The sequence below is a fragment of the Tubulanus polymorphus genome, chromosome 10 (genome assembly GCF_964204645.1).
Source record: "Tubulanus polymorphus chromosome 10, tnTubPoly1.2, whole genome shotgun sequence".
In the NCBI taxonomy this organism is placed as follows: Eukaryota; Metazoa; Nemertea; class Palaeonemertea; order Tubulaniformes; family Tubulanidae; genus Tubulanus; species Tubulanus polymorphus.
In genome coordinates, this window is record NC_134034.1 from 8,101,568 (window position 1) to 8,122,838 (window position 21,271).

The 21,271-nt window shown below is 36.5% G+C and overlaps 3 protein-coding genes across 3 annotated transcripts in view; all 3 read left to right on the forward strand.

Annotated features, from left to right (window-relative positions):
- Positions 1-21,271, forward strand: part of LOC141912054 (E3 ubiquitin-protein ligase Zswim2-like) — a 115,344-nt gene that overhangs the window by 14,601 nt on the left and 79,472 nt on the right. The gene's annotated exons all lie outside the window — the stretch shown is intronic.
- On the forward strand, positions 1,595-4,504 carry LOC141912155 (uncharacterized). Its single transcript, XM_074803371.1, has 5 exons — positions 1,595-1,703; positions 2,335-2,864; positions 3,008-3,106; positions 3,805-4,048; positions 4,170-4,504. The coding sequence occupies exons 1-5, from the start codon at positions 1,595-1,597 to the stop codon at positions 4,502-4,504; spliced, it is 1,317 nt and encodes a 438-aa protein (XP_074659472.1).
- Positions 13,062-20,857, forward strand: LOC141912156 (uncharacterized). The gene is made up of 9 exons (XM_074803372.1): positions 13,062-13,557; positions 15,814-15,888; positions 16,022-16,108; positions 16,337-16,639; positions 16,952-17,220; positions 17,339-17,460; positions 18,204-19,114; positions 19,255-19,409; positions 20,200-20,857. Exons 1-9 carry the CDS (start codon positions 13,062-13,064, stop codon positions 20,542-20,544), a joined length of 2,763 nt encoding a protein of 920 aa, XP_074659473.1. The 3' UTR covers positions 20,545-20,857.

Consider the following 21,271-nt stretch of genomic DNA (forward strand, 5'->3'; position numbering starts at 1 on the left):
AATAAAGCTCTGCTAAAAGACCTGGAAGGAATAATATGCATACATTAGGAAAAACTCACTGCGTATTGAATGGGATTTTTTAAATACTTTTTTTAGAGTTTATGATACACCGGCAAAGAACCCGTCCTGGTTGGTTCCATAATTAACTTTTGAGTTGGTCGAAATAAGAAACGGGAGTAGTGGTCTATATTCAAGCATGCCCAGAGCGTGCTCACAGCTGATGCTCACAGCAGGACTTATTTTGATACGTGCGCTCAGTGACGTCATGCAGAGCGTCAAAGCTAAATGGTCCAGAATTAGAAATCTATTTGATAATGTATCGGCAAGAAATTAATACTAAAATATACACGCCAGTATATATCTTTCATTCCATGAAAATAACAAAACTTAATACAAGGCGCACCCAGACCGCAGTAACCCGTTACAATGTTTCGCCGTTTTGTGCTTTTTACAGAGCGTTTCATAAAAAAAGGAAGTCGGCATAGGAGCGCAGCGTAGGAAGCTATTCGAGGGGTTGTTGTGTAGCTTACCACAGGAAAAAATTGGTGTGATTGGAGTGTGACAAACCATTCGAGAGAAACAGAGTTTGGAAAATCAACCAATTTACACTTGCGCGAGGCTGAGCACGAGTCATTGAAAAAGTAATCAACAAGATATAGTCCTAATTAGATCGATGCGCACTTTGCATTATGAACTTAGAGAACATAACAAAAAGTCATCAGAAAATAGTTCAGTTATGGGTTTTTTTTGGCTTCGGGATGAGTTCCTCAATCCACTTTAGTGTCCATAATAACAAAATATCAACATTTTAGAAGAAGGCTGTACACTGTCCACCGATGCGATTTAAACTCGTCGCACTCGCTTTAGCGTATCAGAACTAACAAATTTTCGCAGTTGTAACTTAAATCGACGAGCTGAATAGTTTCGTAATTCTTGCAACTTGATTATTCACATTCTATTTCATAAACGCTTTCCCAATGAAAGGGATTGCACTGTTATTTATATCCTGAGGAATTAAAATCTGAGAGTGACCAGCGAAAATCCAAGCCAAGTTACTATCAATTTATATTGAATGAACATTGTAATACATTAATCAATTATACAGTATTGGTTCCAACCGTTTGTGGTCAACACTTTGCAAGTCGAAACTCGACCGAGTTAAGACAAAATCTGTTTCTCCCAATTTGTTCATCATGCATCAATTATTTTTTTGTGGATGGCTGGCTGCCCAGAAACCCCTCTGAAATCTTGATAAGATTTAGCTGCATTTATCGACTTCAACTGAGCTTGTGGGCCATTCTATGAGGATCTACTTTTTATGAAACACTCAGCAGTATTGAATTAGAATGCTTGCAACATTTATCAAACATTATAAACCACAAGTTTTTTCCTTTCTTTTTAGTTCACGTTCACGGGAGAGTCCTGCGGTACGCGGGTGAAAAGAGACAAATTCAATTCGAATTTCAATGAAATCTGCAACGAAATAGGCAAGGATAATAAAAGTAACTCAGAATTTGTTTCGAGTGTGATTTCGCACACCTCAGTCACAAAATTAAGTAGAAAAAGGCCAAACTCGACTGCCCGAAATGACTCCATGCCTCTGAAACGATTTAAAGACATGGAGACTACAATAGACGTCGAAGAAGATGGACTGCAGGTGGAATTATCCGCAGAAGATAAAGTAATAGCAGAGCATAAATTAGGTACGCCTGTGTATTCACATGCACTGAAAATATACGTATTGTTGCAGTATATACAAAACAGCATTATTGACTGAAGCTAAAAAGATACGTTGTTTTCTTATGATCATGCGGGAACACGGATTGATAAGGGTGGGCTGTGGACATTTGAAAATTGAGAAAATATGTTTCGAGGGGGTTTTGTGTTGGTGTATAAGATATTTCAGATTTTTTCAAAATGTTTTCTTGATTGGATTTCTGATCTTGAAATAGGGCTGTCCCATATTTGTTTCATTTAATTTGAACTGGTTTGGCGCCATTTATGGCCCCTTCAAACCACATCACTGCCGGGAACGAAGGATGGGTTTGACATCAGATTCAGGGGTACATTTATAGAAACAGAGTTGGCTGAAATAACTTATTCATATCACCTGAAAATGTATCACTTTAGAAAATGACCCTCGTACATTTTACCGATGCAATGAGCCGATCGGCTCATAATCATTACCCCACATCTACACTGGACAGTCGTCGAAATAATGATTTTATATCGTGACGTTTGGCTAATTTCCATTAGATTGAATAACTGACACCGCTTCCTTTTTGAATTCATACAAGTGTTGATTGTAACAAAGTTAATTTTTCATACTTCCAGGCAGATTTACCGTTAGCTTTATGTGCTTGTGCGAACCTCCGGTAAAATTGTTATGTAGGGCCATCGACAAGAAATGGGTAAATGAAATAAAGCGGGAACTGCGCAGCATGCCTAATGAACATACCACCATAATTCCATGCCTTGTCGACAAGAAGGACCTCAATGAGCCTAGACCGGTTGCGACGGAGGATTTACATAGGCTGAGGATATACACATTAGGGGGAAACCATTTGCGCACAGCCGTACAGGAACTTCTACAAGAGGAGGACAATAATCACCTCGATAGTTTGAGGAATGTAGAGATAGACTTGTACGCTGGGCTCACAAATAGTCAAGCGCGAAGGGTCGGAAATGGCCACAACATAAAAACACAGACCAATGAACTGTCGTTCATCGACAAGGCCATTGCTGCAAGGCGCCTGCTGTACGAAATGACGGGGAAGGGACCAAATGAGGCAACACCTACAATTCCAGATGGTTTTGTGGATAAATTCAGAGAGGAGATGGCATTGCCTCAAGATGCTTCCAAGGTAATGAATTTAAAAAAAATAAATAAATATATATATATATATATATATATATATATATATATATATATATATATATATATATATATATATATATATATATATATATATATATATATATATATATATACGGCTGCTTTTTCCAGGTTTGGGCCAGCTATACCACTGTTTTTAAGGTAGCATTTATGAGTATTAGATGCTGGAATATCCTGATGGAAATGGAACTAAAAGCGGAAAAACAACCAGTAAGTAATTCTCCTGGTTACGGAAGCCCCTAGGTGACATACGAGAAAACCTTTTCACAATTTCGACTTAATTAGTCGAATTTCGACATAATAAGTCGAATTTCGTGTTAATTAAGTCGAATTTCGAGTTAATTAAGTCGAATTTCGAGTTTTATTTTCATGTCGAATTTCGACTTAATTAACACGAATTTCGACTTATTAAGTCGAAATTCGACTTATTATGTCGAAATTCGACTTAATAAGTCGAAATTATGAAAAAAATTATCTCATATGTCACCTAGGGGCTTCCGTACCTGGTCGCGTCTACGGGAAGCAATTCTTTGTCCCCATGACATCTCCGTTGGAAAGACCCCTTGACCTCCGACCCTGAGCGAATGACATCGATGCCAGCAGTAACGCATATAAACCGGCTCTGAAAACCGACGTAAACTTCCCTGCCAGGGACAGTTGCACGCTCTCGCTCGCAATCACAGAGATCTTGCGATGAGGACTCTAAAACGCAAAGCTGACCTAAGCCGGTTTTAACGAAGCGCCTATTTGCGACCTGTTCAAGCACAAGTCGACTACGCCCACCATATTTTTGAATCAGACCTGTCAATATTGATATACACAATCATTATTCTTCGCAGAGCCCATTTTCTCAACTGCACGAACCCCAAAGTAAAATGTCTTGCTGAAAAATCGCATTTATTTTCAAGGTATTTCAACCGTTCCAAGGACTCGGCGAAGAGAAAATTTATCGACTACTGATGGAGGTGAAAGACGGGTATTTGACTTTCCCGGAATGCAGTCGAAAGGCAACGCAGACAAAGAAATTTGATGTGATCAGGGCAACGTTCGTGAATATCACTGGAACCAGAGACTGGGTCGAGGCGAAGAGACGATTTTCGTCCTTTACTACAGATGACATTTTAAAAGGATTTTTAAAAGACTTCCCTACAAGTGAGTATCACGCATTTTAGAAGAAAAGTAAATTTCTAGATATGAATATTTTTTCGTTCGTTATTACGTGTATTTTGCAATATCTATCTTTATCATTCATCTTTCTATTTCAATTTTACAGGCACAAAGTCAAAGAAAGCTATTCCAGCTGCATTTTTAGATTTTTGTCGTCGTGCTTCAGAGTCGCAGAATGCCTTGTCGGTTGATATAACTGTAAAAGTGGGTGGTGTCGACCAAAGTCATTTGTATAAACGTATCATTCGGAAATACAGTGATATGATTGTGAAAGATATTTCCGAAAATGAAAGCAGCATTGAACCAACTATGGCATCATCTTCAGGAATGGAGTCCCCGAATTCTGGGGTGACGTCCAAGATCATTCCGGTGTGTCGACCAGCATTTGCGATCGAAGATGACGATGATGATGTCGCACTCAGCCAAATGTCAATGCCCTGAATCCACTGAGATATCTTACTTTGATCTATATATACTCGCAGAATACCTGCGGAAACCACGGACGTTTTCAAACGTAGAACTTTTCTATTTAATCAATTCACTGCTCATTACTACATTGTCTAGTAGCCCGTAAATATTACTGTATAAAGCAGTATCTATTTCATTCAGGTTTCATACTTAAATTTGATAGAAAACTGAACTTGGGGGTATAGGGAGAAAAAGCAAGACATTTATATAGATTGTATTACCGGATTAGCGGTAACAGGTAAAAATCCCCCGGTAAATATCCCCCATCCAGGGATTTACGGGGGATTTGGGCCTACATTCCCGTTTAGGTAATCATCCTTACGCCGGTATACGGTTAAAATATCCCCGGAAAAAATGTCCCAGGGAAAAGATATCCCCGGAAAAATGTCCCAGTCTATCATCACTAAATTGGTAATGTAGTCAATTTCACATCATAATAACACCAGAGAACAAACTTCGTAATACATTCTTTGTTACAATTTTAACTTTTGATTACAACTAATGGCTCTACTTTAATTTTTTTGTACTATAAATTTGACGTATCATGTAATGAGTTCACATGTTCTCAATAGGCAAAATCAGTTAATGCCAAAATTCTAGGCCTACAATTCTCATGGTCACTCAATGAATTTTTTGTAATGCTTAACGTGCAATTTATCACAATAATTACCAAGTTTGTTCTCTGGTTATTTTGATGTAAAATGTACTGAATCAGTAATGATAAACTGAGACATTTTTTTCTACCTTATGGGATTTTTTTCCGGGGACATATATTCCGGGACTTTTTTACCTACATTCCTCTACACCATGCATATCCCGATGATCGTTGTATGTGGAACATGCTATTGTTTATTAAGATTTAAGTAGTGTTTTACGGTAGGGTTTACATTTATGGGCACCACAATTATGCAGGATTAATACTTGCCCCTGGGCTAAATTGAATCTTATGGATTTATGATAAGATGAGATAATCTTATTTTCCACAAAAAAATTTGCATTGACAAAATTAGTTTCAATGGTTTAGTGCACGATATCAACATAAGCATTGTAAGTGACAAGCTAAGTCGATTTAACAGCAGCAGCAATAGTAGCAGCACCCTTTTAGCGGCAGTTTCACGAATAGATGAGTAAAATGGGTTTTTTCAGAATCTTGCCAAAATTGTTTCAAGAGCGGTAAGCGGGAACGCGATGAAAACTTCATGTGTGTTTAAAGACTAAACAGTACTGTGTATATGAATACAGCTTGGGTTTCTGAGCGCTTAGTGATTCCTAGTCTGCGCATTCGCAATTAAAGAACACTGCACCTCCATCAATACACATATGAAAGAAAAAGATAGATATCAATACATTTACACACATCTCACAAAAAGTCGACCATATATTCATTCCCGCCAGCGCGGCTCTGGGGTCATTGTTTATATGATCGTATTTCTGTATAACTTTCATGACTAAAAATTATTGTATTCAAAAGCGTTAGGAAATCTGACCTGACTGTCTAGGATTTTTCAGTCTTAATTACAGTTTAAAAAAACAATTGTTATATATTATTATCAATATTTTAACACTATTAATGATTAACATTATCATCAATTGTATTGAAACTTCATGCAGAACAAAACAGTAACACTTTTTGAATTTGTCAGTGAAACAACAGCTTTTATAGAAACCTATTCAATATAGTGGTGGTCTCAAATCTTCTCCAACTTTTGTAGCATGTAACATTTAATTATCGGAAGGTCTATTTGAATTGAACGAACTGCCGGGGATGTTGAAGTGGGCGAATGTTAATGGGGAATTTTTACATTTTCATTGTTAATGGTAAAATTTCATACATGTATATATAAATGTATATTTTACACGTCGATTGCTATAACTACTCATTTAAAATCTGTATTTTGCAATAAAATTTAAATTTTGAATTTGAAATAAGGTTGAGGATTTCTTTTCTTTTTTGTCTTGTTAGTTGGATGAAAGCACACCGAAACCAGCTGATTTTATTACTTGATTGAAAAATCACTCAAAATTCATTGGAAACAAACAATTCGCTAAAAAAAGTTCCAGCTCAGTCCACACATATTGAAAAATAAAATACGTGAATGGTTATTGCGCCTCATGATTGTTTGAACAGTTTCTATGTTTCGAAATACGTTGATATTTACAGATTTGTGACTTTATGTGTACTGTCTGTCATTTAATCCTAAGACTTCTCAACTGACAAAATGCTGTTTAAACAGATGGCGGAAAAAGTAATACAATACCATTCCACGTAAACGGTACATTCGAAATTTAAGTTTAGTTCTTTCTAAAGGAACCAAGGTGATCAATAAGCAACAGTTTCACAGATATTTGGGTTAAACGATACATTACATGCATGAATTTCACCGTGTCTTACGGCAGACGAATTAAAAAAAAATCACGAGATTCATTTGCAATAAAATAAGTATTCATTTACGATAGGGTGCGATAGGAAGGAAAATGATCGGTCTCATCTCCGAATTTGTGTTTTAAATGCAACCTGTTCGTTGTTATCCAAATAGTTATTTCGTCGAATAGAATATGGCACATAAGTCATTAGTTGATCTGATATTTCGAAAAATCTGGCTTGATAAGAATTGTTTTTTCTGATAGTTGAAATACCGATGATTACGTATCAAGTTTGAATCTATCAACGCAAGCAACGCACTCCAGGCACACCTTGTCGTAAATAAGAACGTCTATGGTTGTTTATCGTTTCAACAGTTGGGCTGTTTTATTCCTGTATTCTAAGCAGCTCCCAAGTAACTAAAGAGAAGAATAAACTAATTATCTAGAAAGTACAAGTGCAAGGTACAAATAAATGTTTTGATTAAATAAATAATGCATCACTAAGAATAGGCCGTTTTAACGTTGTATTTTTCTAAGGGAATTTGAAAATTGCCGAAGCAACTAAAAACGCTGACACACCGAAAACACCTACAAATAGATTACTAAGAATTTGTTCGTTTCACGGCGGGAATCGTACATAAATCTCCTGACGGGACATTTTTACCGCGATAAATGAGTTATTTCTCAGCGCTTTCTAAAGCACCTTGGCAAATTCATAGTTCGCAGTTTCGAATGTTCTCTTCCTGTTAGGACTGATATTCTATATCCATGCATAAATATTAGTGGGACATGCGACGGCCCTGCTGGTGCAAAACAATGTATAAAGTCCAGTCGGGAGAATCTTCCCTTTCTTTAGGGTAATTTAGTCTTTCATAAATCAAGAAAGTACTTAAATTGGACTAATCATCGCAAGCAGCAAAACAACATAGATACGTACGTGTTATCTTACCGTCAATCATTACATGAAATCGCCCTTCAATCTCGATAGCAAATTTACATTTTGCATTTATTTGGCTGTATTGATTAAATAGGCTTTAGATTTTGATTGAATTTGGTGGTTCGGCGACGTTCGAACACCGTAGCGCGCAGTCGCCAGAGTGACAGAAACCAGTCGAAGCGTATCAGACACGGACTAGCATCACACATAGTCTTTTTCCTAGGAAAGTTTTCAAAAAGCGTAACGAATATGTAACGAATATATAAGTAACTTGATACCATATCTTTTTCCGAATAACAAGCCAAGTTTTGCTGGTTTATTAGAGTGAATTAGAAGCTTCAACAACCTGAAAAAAGACTTCTAGATAGCCATGCTCCTTATCTGCTTCATCTACGAAAACGGGTATAAGATGGAAACCTTTAGGGTCGTAGCCTATTATATCAGAACCGTCATACTCGCTCAAAAAGCCATTTACTTATGCGCGAATACTTAGCCCGCATGAAAAATTATTGTTCCAAGCTTTATTTCACGTTACTCATTGAATTGAAATACCAATATATTTAAGACTGGTACACGTTGTGCTCCATCTCTTCTATAGCCGATTCTTATAAATTTGTCAAAACCGAAAGGGGATTTGTCGAAACAGGCAGATCAAAGTTTGCAACCAATTTCATTTTTTTACAGTCTCCATTCCTATCCGAATTGAGGAACTTATTATAGGACTTAATTGAAAAATTTTAAAAGTTAATCTGTGCCAACAGAAAAATTGATCATTTTTAGCAAAAAGGGATTGAAATCTTTCACTTACTCATGTCAAGCCATATTGTATGTTTTATTGTAATTATTGTAATGTTTAGTTTTTGCTCTGCACACATTTTCTTTATTGAGCAATGATTTGAATTGAAATTGCGTATGCACTTTTTACTGAAAATGTGTCCAATACACTAAAATCGCCTTATCAGGCATATCATACGGTATTTTATCTAAAGGTGATTTAAGGCATGGTGCCTTTTTAGAACATAACTCTCTACCCGTAATGCGATTGCCTTTATAATTTCAAAAATTACTACCCTCGACGAAACTAGGTCGCGGTCTGCTCCCTCGATAGTTGGACCCCGACTAAAATGGGAAATAAATAGACTGAGAATCTGTGATGAAACTTACATCAACTTGAAGTGATCGTCCATAATTCTAATTTAGAATTAGGAGTTTAGAAAATCAATCATTGTATCGTAATGGCAGTAAAAATGTACTGCACAAAAACCAAAAATTGTCTATGTCCCAAACCATGAGTCACAGATATGGCCATAAGCAGTCCCCATCAAGATCAAAATAAAATGGGTCGAATCGACAGAGTGAATTCAGTGTGGAATTATTCTGAGTTTAAAGTCAGACATTTTAAACTGTTTCAGGCTGAGGCGGACCCAGTGGGACTTGTGAGATTGATTGTACTAGTCGATCAATTCATGAGTGCTCCTTTTCATTTTGTTAATAACAAAAATGGTGCATTTCACTGCAGGAGAGCACCTAAAATCGCGTTTTTGGAACAAAGTGCCCTTTTCAAGTGTTGAACATTAGAAGATGTTTAGATTAACTCAGCGGGTCCAGCTGCTGAATGAAGTATTGCTTTGTGGCTGAAATCAGATAAAAAACGATTTCAAACGTCGAATATTGTTTCAAATTCGTTTGGATTTTATGCATAAACTTGCCAACAAGATTAGCCGAAAGTCGCATGGATGTTACATCTAATGACATATCTATTTCCCAAAAAAAATTTGGGTATTTTGTATTTTATTGAGCAAGAATCGACCGCGTTTAACTGGGGACTAATTCCAGAAAGTATTGAGCTCCGGGCTTACATGTAACTGTCGATTGGTCAAAATCATCTCGCGTGTTACATCGAAAACGCGTACGTGATAAGGTCAATACGGAACTTGCATCCTTGGTATTATATTGTGTTAGGTACCCAGGCCGTAGGAACGAATCGTAAGGGGACACACCTAAGATAATATGAAGATTGCCGATGAGTACCATTTTTACTCATTTTTGTTCCCTACTAGTAGAACGCTTTGAAAAATGAAATGGTCCCTGCATTTTAGCCAACACTGACCGAGGAAGAACTAATTAAGGAGTTCGAGTGTCAGGAATATCGAGTGCTAGCTGTATACATTTAATGCCAACGTAAACTTGATAAAAATTTCATTCGCAATTCATTTGGCAGTTTTGGTACAAAGGGATTCTGTAAGCGTAGGAGCACTTGAAAGATTAACCCTGTATCCAGGCTCGTGGAAGGGGCTGGGGGACTCACAATCCCTACTTATTATTGATGATGATAATAATAATAATGATAATAATCTTTATTTTCATTGAAATTATAACGTAATATAAGACTCAGTTTTTTAGATACATAGTTAGATAGATATATAAATAAGTTATAGAAGTTATAATATCGATTAAGGTGCCAGAGAAGCAACATGCTTGTAATAAGGGATTATTAGTTTAAAGATTACTGATATAAATTGCGTATAGCCGTATACTCCATTTGACTCATTGTGCCCCGTAATATAAAGGACTATTTTAGAAGATGAGAGTGATATATTCTATGAAACAGAATTCTATTATCGTTGCGGGAATCGAAGAGCATACGTGATAAAATACGTACAACCATAATGTTCACTTTAACTAAAACTCGACTGGTTGTTTATACATGTTCGTTACGGTCACATCGCAGAGGCTACATTTTGAATTCAATCATTTCAAGATGCCTCGCGAAAACATTTGGCAGGAGCTTGTATCCGCGTGAATTTAATATTCCATTATTCAATTTTGTTATGGCAACTTACATTTCATTTTATAAAAGAGTTCATTGTTATGAAAGAATTATTGTAATACAATTGGATAAAGAATATACTACAGTATGTAAGCTAAATATATATTAGTAATTTCATGAGGCACACTGTTTCTAACGATTTGCCTCTATCCATCAAAATGTTGACAGCACTGCCTAAGGTTTATCCAACCAACGGAGTCGGCGGAAAAATACATGCGCAGAGAGAACGAACCAAAATTTCGCGGGAAATATTGAATACATGAACATTTTTAATAGCTGATTGAATTTTCGCTGGAGAATGGACGTCTTTGACATATCGGGTGAGTTTTGCTACCATCTATATTTCAGGTTGCTTCGTATATTCTTTCATTCATCATCATTTTATTTCCTAAACAAATTATAAAACGATCATGTAGAAATATTATTTCTTATGATTAAATTAGTCTGAGGTAATTTTAGTAAAATACCTTAATAATACAAAGCAAGTAAATGCTGAACGTTTCTTTTGAAACAGTTTAAAGAGGAGCCATTTTTTATGTTAAGTGGTATATTGTTCCAAATCGTTGGACCTTTGATTCGGTTTGATAATATTTTGACACTACTCTCGATATAGAAGATATAGACATATGTACTATATGAATATATGTAGAAAAACCTATATATATATATATATATATATATATATATATATATATATATATATATATATATATATATATATGTATATATATATATATATATATATGCCTACTCTTCTATCAAAAGTTTCTGTTTTTGGGTAAATTGAATTATTATGGGATTTCTATAATAATCCCAATGCCACAGTAAAAACCAGTGTTGGTCATAATATTCCGTCAGAGTTTGCTATTAATTTTGATTCGTGGATATTTGAAATTGTCCGTTTAAATTGCAGGAATATTTTCCCTTGATGTTGAAGATCATCAGTCATCGCCGCGACATCATAAGGAGCGACTTTTTCTGAGTGAAAGCCCCATACAAAACGTTCAGAGTTCAACGAAGGAAAATTGCGGTCAGTAAAATGATACGAAGATTATTGTAACAATATTTGATTCCAGCTGTTACGCCACCGGGTAGTAATCGTTACTTTTGTGATACGGTCTACACGTGTCTTATCAACCCGCGTATTTTAGACGTTGATCTTGTACATACTTAAGTGAGCTATTGAGAAAAATGGAACAAAATCATGATTTAGGTAAGCGATTTAAACATCTTGAAAATGCCTATTCAAATTAGATATATGTGAAGGGTCTAGTACCGAAGTCATGAATCTTCTGGATACGAAGGTTGTGGGTCATTAATTGACGTATCAAACATTCTAGAAATAATCAAACGCTTTTTATCCACTGTCAGGTATCACTGAAGTCATAACCTATCAAGTTATGTCTTCTTGAATACCGACATTAGAGCGGTTAAAAAGCGCCACTGATTTATTCGAAATCTTCGAGGAAATATACAATACAAACGCTTAATATCCACCGTCAGGTATCACTGAAGTCATAACCTATCAATTATCAAGTTATAGTCTTCTTGAATACCGACATTAGAGTGGTTAAAAGGCGTAGATTCAATTAACGTCTGTCCACAGCTTACGGGATCACTGAAGTCATAACTTTACAGCCCAACCTACATGTGGTTAAACTAGGCCTACTATACTGACATGGTTTTATAAGTTACGTTTGGGTTAATTTTTCAATTCGTCATAATTAACATTATTTAGTTGCATGTCAGTCAGGAAAGCAATGACCGGTCTATGAAAGACAAAAATCATCTTTCTATTTTTTTTCAAGTGAAAAATACCGTATAGAAGTAATACTATTTTCATATCTATCACTTCAGGTATCGCCCACGGAAAGGCTGCAAGGGTCATCAGGAAGAATCGTCGCCGTCGAGCTAACAATAAACAAAAACAGGCTTTGCAGTTATCAAACCTAAATGAGATCGTTCAACGGCAACAGTTACAGTTACATGCCATCAGTAAATGCCCTAAGCAAACTATTTTACCAGGGAAAGTTAACTGTAATGTGACAAAAGTGTTCTCTTCTGTCATAATGCGGTCGACCAGTGTTCGTTCAATGGCAGGTAGTAGAGTACCACATTTAAAGAGCCGTTACTCGTCATCCAGCGCATTGAATCGCGAACTGTGTGCAGTTCCGGTTAGACTGAAAAGTGGACTGTTTACTTACGTAGATTCGAATCCCCGTTGGAGCGGTGCAAATGGCCAAATATTCATTGCACGATCAAAACTGACTGCGATAGACGTGCGCGTTGCAGTTAAAAAAACCTTTGATGGGGGCGACCTTTCGCGTGAATTAAAGGTTTTGGCGTACTTGAATGGCAAACATGAGTGTGTCCCATTCTTATATGGAGAAATGTCCAAGATGTTAGTGATGGAACTCGTGTCGGACGAAGACTGTACTCTTCGTCACGTTATTAGAAATAACAAGTTATCGAAAGAAAAGTTAATGTTCGTTTGCATGAAAATTGCGAAAGGATTAGCCTTCCTTCATGGTGAAAAGATTTTACACAATGACCTTCATGACAATAATATACTAGTTCCATCTACACTCAGAGTGAAAATCATTGATTTCGGTTCCGCAACTCTCACAACGAATCCGAGAAAATACTATCTCAGCCCTGCGGAGAGAGACATATACAACAGAAAGCATAGCCACATTGGTTGGGAATTGAGAAATGTATGGGGAGCTGCACAGTCAGCCGCCAGCGATATGTATTCGTTTGGTCGAATTTTGAAGGTGTTGGTTACGTTGTGTGGTCTGGATTTGTTGAAAAACCTTTCCAATGCATGTCGGGATCGCAATTGTGCATTGCGACCGTCCGCTCAATATTCTGCTGAACAAATTGAAATATGTTACAGTAATTAAAAGTCAATAAAGATTTGAACGTGCTTTTAGATTACCACATACAGTGTATTTTATCTTCATTTTCTTATTCATTTTTCAACCTATTTTACGGATACAAATACATTAAATGCACCTTAATATATCATTCTTGTGATATCTCGTGTAAATGAACAAGCTGCAAGTTGGATATTTAAGAATTGTGAAATTGAGAGTACCGGCAAATTAGACTGAACCAATCTGAAAAGCAACTCAAATAACCAGCCGACTGGACATCACCGGTTTTATCGAATACCGTGCTATGGATTAGCGTAATCCATTGGAAATACGCATGAAAAATTTGATCTTTAGGCCATACCAAAAGAAAACCGTGTTTCTCGGGCCCGACCGACCCGATATTTCGTCGTTTCAAATAATCATTTTCAGATTAGAATATAATTGCCTACCGACCCTTTTTCAAAATTTTGAAGATAGATTTAACTTTTGAAAATATATATGTGGCCGGCCGACTACAAAACGCTCTAATTCTCGTAAATATATTTTTTCTTAATCAAATTGTGATGTCAGCACTGATATCAACATCATAAAAATACTTTATTACATCGGATTTATAAATTTGATTCTGGAAATGATACAGCCATGCTCAGACCATTTTGCTGATAAGACATTGATAGCGACCTTGAATTGTAAAATTCCAGGAATTCCGTGAAATATAGTTTTTGAATAGTTAATTGTACAAACGCCAGAACTTCCTTTTATTATAGTGGTCTACAAGCTGTTAATCATATTCCTGACTAAAAATTTGGTCCAGTGAAAGGTTTTTACGGCGACCTACCCATTTTCAGAAGTATACCAAATATTTTGTTTTCTATAAAAAGAAAAAATATCCCCCACCTATCTACCCATTTTGGTGATTGCCCCGCCCGAGAAACATGATTTTTTTGGTGTGGCGTTAATGCTTCAAAGTCATTTAAGTTCTAAAAATAATTTATAAAATGAGCTGCCGAACAGCTGGTTTTATAAACTGCCTGTAATTTCGGCGATAGTTTTGGCGGTTAAGGTACCAACTGTTACAGATTATAGGTGGTCAGTTTTATAAGAGGTCGAATATGCAGATATCCAATCGGTGGTGCTTGACATTTTGAGAAGAGTAACTACAACCGTTCAATGTTTACAGGAGCACACCTGCTTAGACGTATCATACAGAAATTTTTCATATTTCTTTGATATGATATAAGCGAAATATAAACAGATTGAGTTTTCTATTCATGTGAACATGTTCTTTTTGATCAATCTCTGATTTTGATGGTGTCCTAATAGACACTTATTAGTTGATTAAGGAAAGAACCTAAGAAGATGACGTCCAAAAACATTGAGGCACGTGATTTAAACCAAACTCAAACAGTGTCAAGTTTTGAACCATAAATCTACATATTTTCTAATCTTGCAACGGATAACGGATAATCTGATAACGGACGTTGTGCTTTATTTTTTGTACACAGCCGATTCTATTCAATTTTTACTAATTTAACTGCGATTGACGCATGTGAGTCTTGATCAAGGGTCGCGAAAGGAGAATATCTTTATCCACCACATTGACGGAATCCATTCTAAATTACCCATCTGAAGTCACATTTTAAAGTATTGCTCACTCTGCCTTAGGCCATCCCGCTGCATGCTGCTACAGTTTTTCTTTTCACGCTGGGTTGATGGTAATATTTGTCTACGATAAGATCACCAGCATTTCAGTACATGAGAGTACTCGAACCCCCGCAGGGACTGGAACAAGTGCTTTCTTGAATGGTCAAGGACAGACTGCATATCGGCTGGACGTAAACATGCACTCTTTGTTTTTATTATTTAAGGCATGGACTCTAATTTGTTAAAGGGTCCATGTTTAAAATTAAGGAAAATGGGCTCAAATATGCATATCTGGCAGATACAGTTTTACAGTCAATTTAAGATTCTATACTAATAAAGCAAAAAACTAAGTGGGAAATAACTTTTGGACAGAGGTTCGATTTAATTGATTTTCTGATCACGGGAATTGCTCCAATTACCGTACATGTTAACACGTCTCGGCGGAAACTCTCGTTTATCAAATGTCAAGTGATCATAATGATAAAAATACTTTACTTTTGATACCTATAGCTAATCTACAGTTTTTATTTCTAACTACATGTACAACACAACGTATAACGCGTTAACTTTTACGCACAAAAAAGATCTCTTCGCATATTTCCCTACAGATGTATTGTGTATTGAATTACAGGTGATCCATTTAGAGACTCAGATCTCAGTGAAAGTGATGAAAATGAAGAAAATCTGCCGCCAGCAATTAGCTCTGGTAAGCTCAACTTTAATGTGAAACTGAGTCCTTTGGGCTTCTGAAAACTGATCATTTCTATCTGAAATAGTAGTATAGTAAATCTATCGCATGTCGGGGATTTTAATGTCTATCTAACTATATATTACAATAGGTCTTAAACGCAAACGAGTACGTCCAATAGGATCTACAAAAAAAGCAAAGACAACTCACCTCAAGAATTTGTCTAATGATAAAAGCGGTAAGGTCTGTCGGTGTGTCTATCATCATCTTTAAACTTAGAATCTATATATTCGTACGAGACTAGCTATGTCGCCGCAGGGAAGTGTCTTGAGAATTTTTTTTGTGTGGCAGTGAATTTTCCTATAAACTAATGTTAAGGCAAAAAGCGGGCATAAACAATTTATATGGGGCCAAACGGTCGCAAACAAAGTTTCAGCCAACGAACATGATTTTGTTTTTTTTCCAGCAACTCGCTGTCTCATACCTGTCAACAAGCTATGCTCAACACACTGCTGCGATGAATGGTGCTTAGCTGAAATTCCCTTGCAAAAAATATCCGACGTTAGATCCGACTTTCAGTCATTAAAAATGTATGAGCAAAAACAATTCATCCTAGACTACCTTCTACATCACTCTATAGAAACTGATACCGATAGTCTAAACGTGATTTTCACAATTGGTGCTTTTAAAACCTGCTCACGGGCTTGGATGTTAGCCTTAGGAATAAAGAAGTCAAGATACTACAGTATTAAACGAGAATTTACTGAAGGTATGTTGCATCTTTGTTTTTCACTTTCGGGTCTCAGTTTTCTCGAATTTTGTCATTCTAAAATAAACATTAACCTCTCATATCTCTCTTATTTTGTTAATTCATCCAACATTTCATAATGAGATATTTCATACATACTAATAATTTCCACACAACTAAGACATAAGTCTTTCATAGATACTTTCTCCTCGGAAATTATTTGGATTACGAATACTGGTGGTATACTTATAAAATGATATTTTAATCTGAGGATGTTAGAAACGTATCTTAGACTGTCTGATTAAAAATCTGACTATTTCTCTTCAATTTTAGGTAGCGCAAAATCTATATCTCCTCCTGGTATATCAAGATCGGGTAGTTTTACATCGGCAAGTCAAGTTACAATGGCTTGGCTACGGGAATACTGCGAAAAGTTTGCTGACAAATTGCCAAACCAGGAGAAGCTGCATCTACCATCCTGCCTTACAAAAGGGGACGTGTTCAGAATGTGTGAAGAAGAACTAGGCACAGATAATGTTTGTTCTGAATCACACTTTTATCATTTGTGGAGAAATCATTTCGAGAACGTTTCTATCCCGAAGGTATAATTCTTCTTTTTACTGCATGCTGTAACATTCTCATTTTAAGTGTATTTCAAATCGATTCGAGTTTGAGCAATCCTGGAGAGAAGTAATAGATTATTATCATAACTATTTTCAGGTCGGTAGATTTTCAAAGTGTGACAAGTGCGTTAAGGTAAAAGATCTCCTACAGGCGACCAAAAATAAGAAAAAACGCAAGAAAGTACTCAAGTATCGAGAAAAACACTTACGACAGCAAAAGTAAGTGAATGTTTATGTTCACATCATTAAAATGCCACATCCAAATCTAACTGTTTAGATTTAGATTTTGATTCGCATACAGCGCGTGCTAAGTATTTGAACAGTGTTTTGATGAAATGGTCGTCTGGATTGAAATTCTCGCAAACTGATAAGATTCTATTTGAATGTTCTCATGCAAATGAATGCAAACTGATAAGATTCTATTTGAATGTTCTTATATTTGAATGTTTTCACGCCTATTTTTGGCCGTGGCATTAATTGTTTATTGGTTGACTGCCACAAAAATTCATGCCCCGGTGCTCATCTTTGCGGTGACAGCAGCTAGTGCGCAGTAGTTTTGTATTCATAAATAGATCGTTAGGGTATTAATGATATATTGGGTCTAATAAGAAAAAAATCCATTTTTCTCAAATCTTGAAAATATTTACTAACACGCTTTTGTGAAGCGCTTTTGGAGATTAAGAATTTCTTCAATTCGCATAAAAACATCAAAAACGCAAACAAAACGTTAACAACAATGCGTGTTAGGTAATAAAAACAGGTTTCTTCACTGTTGACGTCATTTCTGTGGCATGAAAACAATCCTATTTTCAGGATTTGAAATTTTTCCGATAAATCAGAATATGATGCCCCATGTCCATCTGCCATCATACATAAATTCTGCAATCGTGAGGAATTTTGGAATCATTTTTCTACCAATGCACGAACTTATAATACGTAATTTTCTGTTTTTTATGTTCTAGTGTAGAGAGACAGAAATATTACAAACACGCCGAGAAAGCTCGGAAAAATCCAGCGAAATACATGTCCTTAATAATCGACGGAATGGATCAAGCGAAGACGTTTATTCCCCATTTTTCAACTGTACCGAAATCGATATCATCTGCATGGCGCATGAAAACGCATGTAACAGGTGTCATACTACATGGGAGACAAGTCTACGGTTTCTTCGACAAATGTGAATATCCGCATTCGGGAAATCTAACAATGAATATTATTTTGAACATTCTTTTCCTTCATAAGGAAGATCTTCCCCCTACATTGTATTTGCAAATGGATAATTGTTGGAGAGACAACAAGAATAGATTTGTTTTTGCATTTCTGCACATGCTTGTGCAAATGCGTATCTTTGACAAAATCAAAGTAAGCTTTCTGATGGTAGGACATACTCACGAGGATATCGACCAGCTTTTCTCGCGTTTTTCAACATATCTGAACAGACACGATGCTATTACGATGCAACAGTTAATGTCTGCCTTTGAGGCATGTGACAAAAAACATTCACCAGTAGGCATCGAAATCGACCACTGCTACAATATTTCGTCATGGCTGAGTGAGGAAATAGAAAAGATCTCTTTTCATTCGAAGCCTCATGTATTTAAAATATCTCGAGATGCGAATGGCCAAGCAAAGATGACCACAAAAAAATGGTCAACAGATCGCGTGTGGATTGATTGCGATGGAGACAAGTTTGGACACCTCCTTCGAAAAATTCCTTCTGGAGTGCCGGATATGATCAAACCAAACTTCGACAATATTGAATTCAACCGGCTACGTAGTGATGTCGAACGTGCGTTCAAATTTATGGCGAATGAAGATCGATCGTGGTGGAAAAAGTACCTCGAAGAATTGGAACTTAGAATAAATGAAGACGGTAAGTTAAGCTGAGGTTCTGTATTGAGAAGGCTTAATTGCGTTTCAGCTCTGAGTATCGGCCAATGCATCGTCCTTTTTCTAAGACAAGAAATAGTTGGCATAACACTCTTCATAAACAAACAATGTTAAATGTTTCAGGAGATCCATACGAATTTTCCGACATGTGGATGCTTGGAGAAATCGACGAAGCTGTCAAAAACAAGCTAAAACAGTGTGAAGCCGAGAACGATGCTGACGATGATACAGACGACGGGCTATCAGATTTATCTGACGATGATTCGCCAATACCCCGTGTAAGATTACTTAATTTGTCCCGCTTATTCTTTTAATGAAGCAGAGCCCAAGAAGTAGTTACAATCGCAGTGCAGCATATTCTTATTTCATTGCAAATTTATGCCGGTTCTTCTTCGTTACCGGGTTGAATCAAAAACTAAGGACAGCCAATTATCAAAATGACAAAATCTAAGCCTAAAACCGTCCATTAGTTTACTTAACTTGGTCTCGGGATTGTAATAGCAATTGTAATATTTTCTATTCAAGTTCTTTTGATTTCTACACATAAAATGTGACGAAATATTATTTCAGACGCTTTTGTACAAGTGCATGTAATTGCACTAACTTATTACATACCGTATCGGTTAACCAGGAAAAGCTTTCACTTTGTAGCGAATGCTTTAGTTTTTATTAGAAAAACTAACAAATGAAAACACAGGCTTGTAGATACATGGGCCTGAAGGGTTGAAACGCCTCGCTACAAGGCGAATTGCACCAACATTTCTTCTACGTATCGATATTTTTATCGGCTTGCTAAACAGGACGCCCAATAGTTATTATTGCTTACATCTATGGTGATGCTGTACAATGCATCAAAATAACGCATCGTTCATTTTTCATTGATTGGACGTCGAGTGTATGGCGAAAGTCAACCAGTCACGCATCAATAAACATAGTTTAATTACTCCAACTGCTAAAAGTATACTAAAAAACCTTTGCTTTCAAAGGTATCCATTTTGATGAACTATTATTATATAATGACAGTGCTGTAATAAGTTGCTTGATAACGTTTTATTTTCGAAATTTTAGGTTGTAATTGGTAAGAAATCCGGAACTTCAACGGTCAAAGATGTTGAAAGAGAAATGGTAGTTGGCGATTTGTGCTTATTAGACATGGCAAAATATGCAGATTACTGGCCTCAAATAGGCGAGGTGATTGAAATAAATGACGAAGTTATAAAACTACGGTGGTATAAAGGGGGGTTGACTGGAAAGATAGAACCGGAGGTTCTATTCAAAAAAGGAAATGGAAAAATTGACTGGATAGAGGAAGTTAGTCGGCCCGTAATTTGGAAATGGGGCTTCAAGCTTACGCCAAAAGGATACCTAACAACAGAAATAAAAGCATGCATTAACGCTTATGCAGACTTTTAGTAGTCAAAAACGCGTACGTTCTCTGTAAACTTCAAAACAATTTATGACTAATTTCCAAGTTGTTTTTTGCCTCATATATTATATCATATTTAATGCAGCTAAATATTTCAACTGACAGAATGGTCTTTGCACCTTTCTGGATATTTGTACGCAAAAATATCTTGCTAAGTGCAAAGATACACGCATTTTATAAAGTAACCGCCCATTATTTAGAATATAGATTACCCAGGCAGAGGCCGATTTCGGGTCAGCCGCCGTCTGTGTAGTCAGAGAGGTGGGAAGTACTTATAACCAACGAACAGCCGATGCTCACAGCGCGCAAATGTTTGTTAAGGTCAGCGAGCTCAGTGACGTCACGCAGAGCGTCCACACTTTATGCAGCTATCAATGTGAACCCTGACCCCGCCTACCTCAGTCATGTCAGACGCTCATCAGACGTCGAATGCTGAACAAACAGTTTAGAAACAAACAACGGATTCGTGACAAATACAATCAAATTGGACTTCTGTTGAAGCAAAATGGTTGGTTAATCATTTTGCTGACTATTTTAGTTCAATTCAACTCCATATAAATTCATCAACTTATAATTGGCATCATAAATGGTTACTTGATTTGATTGACAAACATAAGAGAGAATTTTTGATACGTACATCAAAAATGAAATGAAACATGACGGATCTTACATATAAAAAGAGTTCGTCAAATCCTGAGCGAAGAAGCGGGGAGG